Source organism: Hyalella azteca, unplaced genomic scaffold (genome assembly GCF_000764305.2).
Source record: "Hyalella azteca isolate HAZT.00-mixed unplaced genomic scaffold, Hazt_2.0.2 contig10770, whole genome shotgun sequence".
NCBI lineage: Eukaryota > Metazoa > Arthropoda > Malacostraca > Amphipoda > Hyalellidae > Hyalella > Hyalella azteca.
The window spans coordinates 396,546-410,474 of NW_025940792.1; the positions used below are offsets into that span (position 1 = coordinate 396,546).

General features: G+C 39.6%; 2 protein-coding genes across 2 annotated transcripts; one reads left to right on the top strand and one right to left on the bottom strand.

Annotated features, from left to right (window-relative positions):
• Window positions 1-122: 122 nt before the first annotated feature.
• On the top strand, window positions 123-3,948 carry LOC108666474. Its single transcript, XM_018153357.2, has 3 exons — window positions 123-517; window positions 1,431-1,650; window positions 1,825-3,948. Exons 1-3 carry the CDS (start codon window positions 357-359, stop codon window positions 3,898-3,900), a joined length of 2,457 nt encoding a protein of 818 aa, XP_018008846.1. The 5' UTR covers window positions 123-356; the 3' UTR covers window positions 3,901-3,948.
• A 978-nt stretch (window positions 3,949-4,926) lies between these two features.
• LOC108666482 (cilia- and flagella-associated protein 36) lies at window positions 4,927-13,842 on the bottom strand. Its single transcript, XM_018153368.2, has 6 exons — window positions 13,415-13,842; window positions 10,882-11,063; window positions 10,424-10,614; window positions 9,853-10,054; window positions 8,012-8,167; window positions 4,927-6,766 (listed from the first exon to the last, which is right to left on the bottom strand). The coding sequence occupies exons 1-6, from the start codon at window positions 13,512-13,514 to the stop codon at window positions 6,677-6,679; spliced, it is 921 nt and encodes a 306-aa protein (XP_018008857.1). The 5' UTR covers window positions 13,515-13,842; the 3' UTR covers window positions 4,927-6,676.
• Window positions 13,843-13,929: the final 87 nt, after the last annotated feature.

Genomic DNA, 13,929 nt, shown 5'->3' on the forward strand with positions numbered 1-13,929 from the left:
TAAATTCTTTGATGAAGTGGCGATATGAAAATGTTGCTTTCTACAAACGATTTTTGTGGATTTACCAGGCAATACCAGCTGCTGTGTATTTGGCACTCATTCAGCAGTCATGGGAAGTACTGTCTCGTGTGTAGAAGTGCTTCAACCTAGCTCTGAAATCCACTTTGTTCGCCTTGCTCTTTATATCACCTAAATTTTAAGGCCATTGGAGCAAAATGCCTCGATTAACTTGCAAAATTATTTATTCCTGTTAATTCGTTTACCGTATGAAGGATTTCGCTGGACGATCCCTAAAGATACAAAACATTCCGTTGAAAACTTGACGTTTATTTGGGAACGCAATCAATGGTAGAAGAATGAATTTAGGTGAACGCCTTTCATCATGTTTGAAATCTTATTATCGGAAACATTTGGTGGAGACTCAAGCAGCTGTGGCGAATCCGAAGGAATTGTGTTCTGATAATTCCGTGACATCTCAACTCCTTGTGCCGTCACTGAGAGTGCCTGCTGTTGGCTGGTTGGTAGCTGACCATGATGTCACTAAAAAAACTTATAAACCTTTCCGATTGATTCTTTGAGCTTAGCGCTAGACACAAGTCATCGCGAATAATAACACTGTCAGATTTTATATCATCAAAATTAATTCATTATCTGATACGATGAATTAATATTATCTTTTACTTCATCCCCAAATATTTAGGTAGCTGCAGTTAATTCATTAATTAGGATACAAACATAGTGGTTTATATGATTTCAGATTATTGCTAATCGACTCTAAATGAGTAACTTCCGTTTTATACGAACATGTGAGTTACGACCCTCCTAAAAACAGATAAAAAAAAATGTGCCTGTATTTTCGCTGCACTTCAGTGAGAAGTGACAGTGACCTGTCAGGCTGTCACTTGAACGAGGTTCAGTTACTTCAGTATCCCAGTCGCTATTGTCGAGCGTGTTGCTCGTGAAGTTTCTCATGCTCGCTCTCAGCTCGCGCGTTTTGTAGATTAGTTAGTTTCTTTGGTTTTTAAGCAAGAATTTCATATTCGAACTCTTTTAACTTTTCTCATTTGCACAACAGTTATAATTTCTTTGAAACTTAATGTTTACCCGGTATTAGTTTGCCGATGGTTATTTTATCGGTCCTTTCGATACACCGCCATTTATCTGTCGACAAAAACTCACTTTTTATCTCGTAGACTCGTTCATAGATTCTAATAGTTCATTGAACAATAATATCTTTATTTTATGAATAAACGTATAAATATGCAGCCTTTTAGACTCATAAGCAATCTACCGCGAATATTGTTTTAAAAAAAGCCCGCATTTTATTATTGTGAAAGAATAAGACATTTTGAAGTGATAATATTAAAATAAACTTGGAATAATGCATTCGGTTGTTCGTCACGATGTCTGAATTGTTTTTTTTTTTACAGGGATGATGAGCGATTGGTCAGCCTAACTCCGTCTCAAGTCCTGTTACCATTAATTGGTGACAGCGAAAAAAATTCCACTTTCCACAGTGGAGCCAAAATATTATATTTATCTGATGACCAAGAAGTGGCAGCGTCCAAAGAAACGCTCCTCAACGATATACTCAGGGACTGGTGCCGCGACGAGAACGTGCGGCAACATGAAGGGCTCTGGTGCTTTGAGGTAACCGAATTGCGAGTTTAAAATTTCGTGACGGATTTTCAGTCTTGAATCAGTCTAATTAATCGTTTAAAAATATTCATAAAATTATACACAATGTTGCATTCATCTCGACATAGTTAAGTATATTGGTTTTTCTTTGCAGTAAAATATACTAATATGGATTTTTCTTCACAGTTAGTGATCGCCATTGAAGCAAAGTCGTTGGTACGAGATGGAATATGGAAGTACTTGCGACGTTTGGTACCAGACGCATACCACAAGTTCGGTGACAAGGCCATCAAAGAATGCATTACCAAGTCACGTGTCCTCTTTTTAGTGAACAATTGGCCGGACTCAAGAGTGAGCCTTTCTGCCTACGAACTTTCTTTCGATACCGTCGATAAAAAAAGGGAGTTGCAGAAGAGCGTGCTAGCATTCTTTGCTGCAGAAATGCCCCTTTCTAGGTTTCTCATCTCAATACATCACACATGTTTGTCGGAGTGGCTAAAAATCCTACAAATTGAATTGAAAGTATCCGCGTTGTTTGCCAGACTCACAAGCCAACTGAAAACTCCCGATCTTCTGCTTGATAGCAAGCACAGAGAAATAGTAAAATGGTGTACAGCGTCGCTTTGGAAAGAAGATTGTATCAAACACTGGCCACGGTGCAGGCAATCCCAAATATTAAGGTTGTTTTCACATAACGATATTCTTTATTCTTCCAGAAGTAAATGCGACTTAGTTTGGTCTATGCTGACAATTCAGCTTCATCTTTTTCAAGAGTACACTTCTTGCTCACTTGATGCATGCGATATCCTCTTCTCAAGCCTGTGTAATTTGGCATACGACTCTCAGTTTGGCAGAACCAGCGTCAACCAACACTTCGAACGCATTAATCTAGCACCGAAACTAAAAGATAAATTTCTTAGATATTTCTTACTGATTCTTCCCAAGTTTGCTCCGGCCACGACTGATTATTATGTGTCGTTTATGAATGAACTTCAAAGTCATGTGCTTGTTTCTTGGCATGTATATAGAAACAAGCTGTCTATAGCATCATCTCTGGGAGAATCGCCGTGCCGGGACCAAGTTGCTGCAATGTTTATAGGCCACATGCGAAGGGATGTTGAAAAAAATACTCTTCTGCTTGAAAATAAAACATTACATCGTGAGCTCAAAAGCCTTTATCTTTTGAGTGAAAAATCCAATGATCCTCAATCATACCTTTTGCAGCTTCTGAGTGAGATCCATGATTGTGATCCACTTGTAAAAATTTTATTCGAAAATGCCGTTTTCCCACGGCAACTGGAGTTGTTTGAGGACTGCTTGATAAAAGATCCATTACTTATTTATATGAAGGTCGTACAGCCTAGAAGAGTCCTACTACTGGTGAGATGTGGTAAAGAGTCTCAGGAACTGCTCTCAATTGTTGACGAAATACGCCAATTAGATCTGAGTTTTGGATTAGGTCTCATGCACCACTTGGAGCCAGGTAATCTGGACACTAGCGATGCAATTGTTAGTTCCGCTCTTACTGGCTCTAAAGCTCGATTGCAAGACCTGCTTGGGTGCTTAACGTTTCCCGTTATTGAGAAACTGACGCCTGAATCTGCCAGTCACCTGACATGCCTGCGAGTGAGAGTGAATTCACAGCTTGACTTGAGGAAGATTTTCACCGTTCAGTCAACTTTACCGAACCTCATGTGGTTCGAAATAGACTTCGATCTTCCTCTCGAAAATTTTACGAATACTCTATTGCAGAAGATAAAAACTCCGTTGTGTGACTTAACTTTTTATGGGCTTAAAAACTGCGACGTTGGTGCTCTCGTAAAATTTCTAGAGGGAATCCGAGAAAGCTATCTTTCTGGTCTTCATTTGCGCAACTCAACTCTAGACGTAATTTCAACTATTACCTTGGTGCAAGAACTGAAGAAAGTAGACATTGTCTTATCAACTCCTCCCGAGACGATTAATGTTTACAGGAGATGGAGGTACTCGGAATTATCTGTCCTTGGCAACAATGAGATGATGGATGAAGTTAAAGTTCTAACACTGCTGGGCTACGATGACCGCCATCAGTACAGTGACAACGAAGTGCGTACGTCCGTTGCCGCTACCGAATCCGACATTGAAAACTTGTCCGAATATCTAAACGAAAATGAAGATTTGACCTACTTTAAATTTGGGTCTCCTTACGCTATTGTGACAAAACTTTCAAATAAAGATATAGTACGCACGCTAATCCAAGCTGAACAAAAGCTTACCAATTAATTAAACCACTTTACATTGTATCAATTAATAAAATCTCTTCAAATTACACCAAGCTTCTCAATTAATTTAAATAACTATATATCATTTCGTCATTGATTATCCTGTAACGTGACTCAGGAATGTTGTCCCATGAATTCCGTGAAAGTTCTCCTGTCGTTTCTCATTTAGGTTCTCAATTCATATCTGGGACAATTTAACTCGGATATTCAACTACTTCATCCGCTTGACAACTGCGCAAACGCTGCTCGAATTTAAAGTGTGTCGGTTCAATCGTTACCGTTTCCAAAATATCTATCAATCGTTACCAATAAAGTTTCCAGCCTATAACTGCGATAACTCGTCATTTCCAACTGAAGAATTAATGTACTGACATAAAGGTTCCACGTACGTTAATCGGTTAAGATAAACGTAGAAAGAGTTCAGAGAAGAACTGTTACTTTTAAGCGTCCGTACAACCAATGTCAATAGGATTATCCAGTGATCGAATTAATAGGAAGGAAACATTACAATTCTTGTATTCACTCTGCGGCATTTTAAAGGACTCATGTGAAGCCACAGCGATACCTATTGCGTTAGACCCACGAACAGACAATATTTACAGCAGCCTTAGTTCTTATACCAGTGGCGTAGTGAGGTGAGAGTTCATTCACATTCATTCAGATTTTAGTCTTTTTGAGCAATTTATAAATGTTATTTTTATGATAGAAGCTCAAAATTTGTCCGCAGGTATTTCTAAGAATTATTATTTTTTTCATCCTTATAAAGCTTCAGTTCAGATTCTGGACGAAACACGTTTTATTACCAAGACGTTTTCGAGTTATCTTCATCTGAATAATGTGTTAAGAGTGTGTTGCGACGGCCCACAACCACGAAAAGATACGAGTGACGACGTCGTGCACGCCATTCTAATAAACCTAAACGATTTTTCTCTAACTTTACAAGACAGACATAGCATTGCAAAGCAAGTGAACGCATTTTATCGTTTTTTTTATCACAAAATATGAGGTTCAAACATACAAGCAAATATTCCAGTTTGAAATCTTTTATTAATTTCAATTTATGTTGATTATTCATGACATGAGGACAGATATGTCAGAGAATAGAGACGAACATTATTTATTATGTTGTGCCGCACTCGTGATAGGTACATTGATGAGTGAGATAATTCAAAACACACATAATTTTCTAACGAAGAGCAAGAGTCGAAGTTACTGATCTGAATAACATTCGTAGCAACGTTAACTCTATGTCGCATCTTGAAATTTTTTCTCAAATTTATCAATGGACTACGATTATAAAGTAACTAAAAAAATATATAAGAACGTAGGAAGTTTCAGTCTCAATTAACGGTACGTAAAAAGACTATGCATTTTAGAGATAATAGGGCGCTTCGAAAATAACCTACAGATCCATATCTTCATATCAATATTATTAAGTTCCTATCCATGTGGTCCACGTTTCGTTGCTCATTTGATCAATATTTTTAACAGTAAATATGACTATTTCGTACGATTTCTTTACAGTCAGTTAGTCAGGCAAAGCGTCATGAAAAAAAAAAAATTCTATGAAAAATGCAACTTCCTATATCTTTATTGTAGAGAAATCTGTGATACGAGTTCATTAATTAAACGCAGACCTAATAAGATTAAATAGGCATCAGGATCTGATATAATATGAGCCTTTGAGATAAAAGACGCATGATTTGCAACTAACAACGCACACGTGAAAATTGTGCAACACGCCGTGAAAAGATGCAATGCTAACTTAAACTAATTATGGGAGAGAATTAAGCTCACTTGAGACATAATATATAACTAACACAATGGAGACTTAGCAATTGACATTTTTTACCGAGAGCGAATTTATGTCGTGTAATGTATTTCATATTTGTTGACTGACTACATCAAACAAATGAATAAAATTTACATAACATGATTAATATTTGAGCATCGATGGTTTAGTATATTGATAGTTGCGCAGAACCATGCGTATAAAAGTTCAGTATTAAATTTTCTTAGTTTTTATATAAATTTAAATAAGACGGCAATATTCATCATACGACTTTTATTTTTCTCGATTTTTATGCGGTTATAGGTCGTGATCTATAAGCACCCTCCCATGAATATAATTACAACGGTTGGAAAGTTTAGTAATCCATGAAGAAGTTATAATCAAGCTGATCACCATTATAATAATCCAATAGTAAGAAATGTTTCAGAAATGCCTACACTGAAAGTTCGATCACCCACATAACCAAGAACACAGGAAGGCTAAAAGCTATATGTTCAAAAACTTTAATTTTCGATAAGTGAAAAGATATTAATCGGAAAGAAAGTAGAGGTGTTAATAATCTAGTTCAAATAACAGGAGAGTGGTATTTAATAAATAACGGAGTGATATTCGAAATGTAATGGATTGACTGTCGAAGAAAATTAAGTATGCCGGCTTAATGGAATAAAGCATGGCAGGTTTAATGGAATTATTCCCAACAGGAGAGTGGTATTTAATAAACAACGGAGTGATATTCGAAGGGTAATGGATTGATTGTCGAGGAAAATTAAGTATGCCGGCCTAATGGAATAAAGCATGGCAGGTTTAATGGAATTATTCCCAACAGGAGAGTGGTATTTAATATATAACTGAGCGATATTCGAAATGTAATGGATTGATTGTCGAGTAAAATTAAGTACGCCGGTTTAATGGAATAAAGCGGGCCAGTTTTAATGGAATAAAGTATGCCGGCTTAATGGAATAAAGCGTGGCAGGTTTAATGGAATTATTCCCCGATGACCTCCTCCTTGAGACGCGCGGCCAGCGCTTTACGCACCTCCAGCGTCTGCGCGTCGATCCTGGACCCTGACAACGCCTGGTGGACAAGAGAACTGGTCACGTACTGAATGCTGCTACATGTGCACGTTACCATTGTCCTTATGGTATATGGTATACAGACAAGACCATATATCATATACCATATAGCATATACCATATATCATATACCATATATCATATACCATATCATGCACCATATTATATATACCATACACACTCGTCCCATACTCGCCATACTTTACTCGTCCCATACTTTAATACAAAATTAGTTAACATCAATTAATTAAAAATGATGGTAATTGAATTAAAAATAATTCATTGTGCCGGATACATTGACTGCAATTTAATGTGCAGGCTATTATAAGGATTATAAATAAATTAAGAACAATAGAAGTTGTGAATTACCGTGACTATACTCGCTATAGTATTTGCGATTCAATTTAAAAAATATAATTTGTGATTTATCATAAGTTTAAGGATTTTAATTGAATTTAAACAAACTGCGAAGCTTCAACACAAAATTCCAATTGAATCGAGAAACCCAAAATAAAGTATTTTATGAGTAAATATTCGGTTCTGATATTTGAAATTTAATTCATCATCTGTATTTTTAGATACATGAATATAAGATGCTTAGAAAATGTGAATATATATAAGATATTTAGACCGTCTTGCTTTGAAATCTGGCCGCACTTCGGCACAACAGTTATTTCAAGCAAAACTACAATGATTAGATTATCAGATTATTCTATCTAATGATGCCAAACGTAAATATTTTTTCTGGTTAAACAACATCGAAGCAAATAAAAGTTACATTCTTAGTGTGGTTACAGCTCGGTAGAAACTGAGTCATTTCTGAGCTGGGAATATATCTACGGAGTTTACGGCTAAGATTAAAATATCTCCGGAACATTGGATGGAAAGTTTTTATCGGCTTACAAACAAATACCACACACCCGCCCCACACTCATCACACACTATCCCCACATTCTCCACTCACTCGCTACACACTCACCCCGCACTCGTCTCACACTCGCCCCACATTCATCACACATTCGCCACCCACTCGTCACACACTCATCCTACACTTGCCACACACTCGTCCCATAATCGCCACACACTCGTCTCACACTCGTCCCATAATCGTCCCATAATCGCCACACACTCTTACCACGTTCATCTCGAGGCACAAAATATTCATACCAGCACCGCGCACTTCACCGTGTAAGGTTAATATCCCACAAGGTATTCTCGGTGCACAAAATATAGATAATATTCTCACGGTCTTGGCCGCGTAGGATGACTTAGGTCGGCCAGTGGAGGACGACGCCTCGTATTCCTTGAGCTGCTTGAGACGTTCCTCCTGCTTCATGGCGAGCAGCTTGTCACGCTGCGCCTTCAGGTATTCCTTGCGGCGCTCCAGGTCCTCCGCGCTGATCTGCGGCAAAAATTAACGTGAATACCAGGGTGATATTCTATAGTCCTTTGTTTAGTGACGGTGACTTGAAGTATTTATGTTCGAATACAACGTAGAAAAGTGTTAAATTCAGGGTTCGTACCGGTATTTAGAAAAAAATTCCATGACTTTCCATGACCATCAATATAATTTTGCAAGACTCGTATACGACAGGTTTAGCATGACTGAAAGACTAACCGTGCATATTATATCATCTCCAACAGTTGATAAATAGCAAACGCGTAAATGCATAGCTCTTCAAAGGTGGCATGGCTCTTCAATGCTGTTTCCCCCATATTGACACACCGAAGTCTTTCGAGCACAATGTGCATGATATCGTCATCCCTTCGTGCCTTTGATGGCGAGCAACCCAGTCACGATAAGCTTCTATTCTTCATCACAAGTCATTAAATTTACACTTTCCAGATATAATGATGTAGAAATTGCACGCTGAAGATGGAACGCTGCCACTGCACATCAAAAAATTATCCAATGCAACTGAGCTCGGTGACTGAGAACACGTGATTGGTTCTCCAATCAGAACGCAGGAAACAAGAGACTGCACAAACAGTTTAACACACGCAGCACAGAAAAACACTTCCTTTTTTTCTTCTTTTATTTGCAAATTCCATGACTTTCCAGAACCTAAAATGAAATCCAATGACTTTCTAGGCCTGGAAACTGAAAAACCAAATTCCATGACTTTCCTGGTTTTCCATGACCGGTACGAACCCTGAGTTAATAATGCATGGGGAAACGCAGGGTTGAACTTATGTCTACTTATGATGACTCGATACACGGTGTTTATGTTCAAATATATAACATAGAAAATGGTTAATGTAGGAGCAAACGCAAGGCTAAACTTATATCAACTCACGGCAACTCGAACCAAAGATTTGTGTGTGAATATAACGTGGAAACGGTTAATATAAGAGTAGACATAGCGCTAACCGTCTGTCTATTGACGGTAACTCTCGTTATCAAGCCTCTGAATGAGAATTACAATGACGATGGTCAGTACATTATATCCGTAGACACGTATATGCGAATTTGTCAACGAATTTCGTAACTTTTATGTAATATAATAGATTTTTAGAAGACACAAGGCTTCTAAATGTTTAAGAAGTAACGCTGATCCTTTTTCACATAAACAGGTATGACAAATGTAGAAACAGATTCATTGTCGGAATATTTGCGGATTAGCATTACACCAACAATTACCAATCGTCACTAATACGTCGGAATGATGTCCAGTGGTACTAATAGCGTCTCTGCTTCGACTCGTTAGCTCGAAAAGGCCTCGGCCTTACCCTCCGGATGGCCTCAACCTCCTGATCCTGGGCCTTTGGCATGGCTTCAGCATTAGGCTCAGGCATGTTGAGGGCCTCAGCCTCACTCTCTGAATGGCCTCACCTCTTCAGCCGCGGGAGCCTCGGGTATGGCCTCGGCTTCAGGCTTGGGCATGTTGAGGGCCTCGGCCTCACCCGGTGGATAGCCTCTCCTCAAGAGCCGGGGCTTTAGGCATGGCCTCGGTCTCAGGTTCGGGCATGTTCAGGGCATGGCCTCATATCCTTGGCCCGGGCTTCAGGCATGGCCTCACCTCCTCAGCCTGGGCCTCAGGCTAAGGCATGTTGAGAGCCTTAGCCTCACTCTCTGTATGGCCTCACCTCCTCAGCCGCGGGAGCCTCGGGCATGGCCTCGGCCTCAGGCTCGGGCATGTTGAGGGCGCGCTGCAGCTTGACGTGCTCCTGCCACTTCTCCTTCTCGAGGCGCTCCTTGTCGGCGGCGCTGACGGCGATGGTCTTCTCGAGGGCGCGCGTCTCGTCGTCCAGCAGCGCCTGCAGCGCCTCGTGCTCCTCCAGGGACTTCCTGACGGCGGCGCGGGTGGGGAAAAGGGGAAAAAATTAATACCTTGATGACACGAGTAACAATGAAAATTGTTAGACTGAATCAAGTGGAAGTAACGAAAAATTTATTGCCAATATGTCCACCAAGACTCATAAAACCTGCTCCATAATGGCGAGCTGCAGGGATGCCAACATGTCTGCCACGACTCACTTTAGGACCTGTTCCATGATGGCGGGCTGCAGGGAGGCCAACATGTCTGCCATGACTCACTTTAGGACCTGTTCCATGATGGCGGGCTGCAGGGATGCCAACATGTCTGCCATGACTCACTTTAGGACCTGTTCCATGATGGCGGGCTGCAGGGAGGCCAACATGTCTGCCATGACTCACTTTAGGACCTGTTCCATGATGGCGTTCTCGTCAGGAGGCAGCGCACCGTCAGCCACGAAGCTCTGCGGCACGAGACCATAACGATGCTGGAGGATCTCAAGCGCCTGCAGCTGAAGCTCGATGTTCTTCTGGATCATCATGCCCTTGAAGATGTCGAAGTCATCCGCCGCCCACACTTGCTCGAACAAAGACTGCTCATACATTGTGAAAATACTGTGTGTCAATATTAGATGAAGGTAATAAATAGAATGCGAATAATTTGTCAATTTGTCCATATATCATTAGTAAGCGAAAAGAACTTATGCAACAAACTTCTTTCACTCATTGAATCTTTTTTCACCTCAATGCGCGTTACGAACACAAATGGTTGCTATTTATCTAAGGATATTCTCTAATATTAATAAATAATATACTATAACCAAAATGTCTCATCTAAAGAAATGTGAAAAAACCACGACCTGATGGAACTTTGACTTGATGTTTTTGGAAGCCTTGCCGCACGCGGATTCGAACTGCTCTGGCGTGATGCCGATATCCTCCATGTAGGAACCCAGCATGAAGTCTACCAGGTTCTTGTACTCGTCGTGGATTTTCTTATAGTCCATCGAACTGTCCTCATAGTTGGAATCCGCTTCGAAGACTGGGGGAATAAATAACAGAATATTAGAGCTTGTTCTTCATGTAAGTAGATCGGTAAAGTTACGGCCAGCGTGAGAGTTTTACGCTGCGAGAAAATCTATTCAGGTTTGATTCAAATGTTACTATATGATACATCATAATACAATAAACGTGGCCTTCATATAATTGTTAAGAACGTTGAAATGATTGTCTGTTCCGAGTGCGTGTCATCATTTTATGTTAATATAAATTCTGCAGGCTCCTCTTTTTGAGACCTACAGACTTCTGAGCAACGTGATCAACTTCCGATCACGTATAAATAAAGCATCATGTTTACTTAATTCAGTAAACTATTTATCTGTCCATTGTGCAACAGTTCACTTTGCAAGTAAGTTCAAACGAAACTTTTTATTTAAACATTGTTTTTCGATTCGATCCTACGTCTCTGATAGTAAGTGGATAGTAACTTTGATAATAAGTGGAGAAATTTCTTCTTCATTTTCTTAATATACCACTAGTGATGTATCAATACATGAATTTTTACAACAATAAATTTTCTTTTTGAAGCGATTTCAAGCTCGGAAAAGTTTAAAATCAACACGGAAGGCGGGGTGGCAATCTGCTGGACTGAATGTCACGTTCAATATCAACACGGAAGACGGGGTGGCAATCCGCTGGACTGAGTGCCACGTTCAATATCAACACGGAAAGCAGGGTGACGCTGCGCTGGAATGGGTGCCACGTTCCATCTCAGATCGATCCATTGGTGGAAGTATGGCCCTACCACTGCCAGGTATGCGAACATCTAATATTGTGTGTTTTTACTGAAGCGAAACGCTCGCTTCAATTGAATTTTAAGGAATGTATTGTAAAATTTGAAGAGTAGAAAGCTTAACTTCAACGCAGCTCGAAGTTTGACTTGAAAATAATTGGTAATTGTTGTTGATCTTTAATATCGAACAAGTTGCAATTTTCACATCGGTTGATTTGTGAAAAAAATTATTTCTCTTATTGAGAGATTTTATTACGCATTTTCAGATCGTTTTTTAAGGAGGTCGCAATAAATTTATTAGCTCTTTCTTTTCTATCGAAGTATTTCAATCCGCTCAAAAAACGTAGTGTCCTGTCATTTGAAAAAAATTCCAAACCAGCGTAGCCTCGGATAAGCGACTATAAGCGTCCCAAACTGCTTACATGCAATGACACGGCACGATGGCATATAGAGCCGGCAAACTAAACGACAAAATATGCTGTTTCTACAAAAATACGCTTGCAAGGAGAAAACACGACAAAAATTAATAAAAAATGATTTTTAAAAACTGGAAGTAATTCCTTTTAAGGTAGGAAGTGATTCGGAAACAACTACTGGAACTGATTACAAATAAAAAAAAACTGGAAGTGATTCGGCACATTAGTATTCCTACTAATTTACCGAATTCCAGTATTTATTATACGAAGCAATCTGTTCCCCTGAAGCGCGACATGATTGCGTTAGGTTGCGGGTATTGCAGCAAGACTGATCGATGCACGCCTAAATATTGTAGCCTTCAACGAGGCCTTCGAACGCCAGCTCCTCTGTTGTCTGCACGCGACCGCATCCGGACTCGGGTGAAAAACAGTACAAAAATGGTGGTGAGTTTCTTAATGGTCGTCAAGTTAGGTTTACCAGCTACTGATTACTAGTTTTGGCTCGAGAAACTAGTAGACCTAAATATTTATTAATGTTGTACGATGTCTGAAATAATTTGAGAAACAAATGGAAGTAATCTTAATGGAAGTGAAGAAAAAACACTTGAAAATAACGAAACATTGATAACTCAACTATATTTCTCGGAAATTTCAAGCGAGAAAAACACGTTAACAAGACGAGAACATTTTTTCGTTTATCGATACACTGGTGACAACCTTGCCCGAGTGATGTTTAGCATATTTATGATCCCTGAATGATTTGTGCTCCATGCATGAAAAGTTCAGCATGTTTTGTACCCACTGAGAGACTCGTGTTCGCATAGCGTGCGGTGCGGCATGTTTTGTACCCACTGAGAGACGTGTTCTATTAGTGGGTTCAGCATGTTTTGTACCCACTGAGAGACGTGTTCTATTAGTGGGTTCAGCATGTTTTGTACTCACAAAGAGACGTGTTCTATTAGTGAGGTTCAGCATGTTTTGTACCCACTGAGAGACGTGTTCGATTTCTGTGAGGTTCAGTATGTTTTGTACTCGCTGAGAGACTTGCGTTTGATTAGCGTGAAGTCAGCATGTTTTTTACACAATAGGAGACTTGTGTTCGATTAGTGTGAGGATCAATATGCTTTGTAGTTACTAAGGGACTTGTGCCCGAAATATGAAAGATGCAGCATGTTTTGTACTCACTGAGGGATTTGTGCTCGATGAACGTGAGGATGGGTACATTCCACACCGGTCCTTTGAGGAAGCCCACGAGGCTGTCGAAAACCCAGCTGTCGTCGCCCATTATTACGGAATTCTGAACTACTAAATAGGACAAATCTGCAATAGGTTTCAGATAATTGCTTCAGGCCGCCTTCATCTAAAGGAGGTTCATTCCATAACATCGAGGTGACATTGTTTATTGAGGGTGACTTTTATCGGCTATCCAAGTAATTAGAATAAGTATACAACAGGTTTTCTAAAGGTATTGTGGGAACTTAGAAAAATGAATATTGCCCACTAATGACTAACTTTTTATTTAGAACAAGAATAACAACGGACATACGCCCTTCTGCTGCATGAAATAGGGTCAGGAAGATCCATTTAAGAGCTGACAAGTGTAAAGTACTTCACCTCGGGAAGAACAATGAACAGCAAGATTACAGTATGAGAAGACATGGTTGCAACGAGAGAGTAATGATTGAAAAGTCTAGTGTGGA

What these genes read in the sequence shown, in the direction of transcription:
- LOC108666474 (XM_018153357.2), top strand. Translation starts at nt 357, where the DNA reads ATGAATTTAGGTGAACGCCTTTCATCATGTTTGAAATCTTATTATCGG. An exon ending in AGAGTGCCTGCTGTTGGCTG is followed by an intron (nt 518 to 1,430) that starts GTTGGTAGCTGA and finishes TTTTTTTTACAG; the next exon opens with GGATGATGAGCGATTGGTCA. An exon ending in AAGGGCTCTGGTGCTTTGAG is followed by an intron (nt 1,651 to 1,824) that starts GTAACCGAATTG and finishes TTTTCTTCACAG; the next exon opens with TTAGTGATCGCCATTGAAGC.
- LOC108666482 (XM_018153368.2), bottom strand. Translation starts at nt 13,514, where the DNA reads ATGGGCGACGACAGCTGGGTTTTCGACAGCCTCGTGGGCTTCCTCAAA. An exon ending in TCAAGTCAAAGTTCCATCAG is followed by an intron (nt 10,615 to 10,881) that starts GTCGTGGTTTTT and finishes ATGTATGAGCAG; the next exon opens with TCTTTGTTCGAGCAAGTGTG. An exon ending in AGGCTCCCGCGGCTGAGGAG is followed by an intron (nt 8,168 to 9,852) that starts GTGAGGCCATAC and finishes TTTTTGCCGCAG; the next exon opens with ATCAGCGCGGAGGACCTGGA.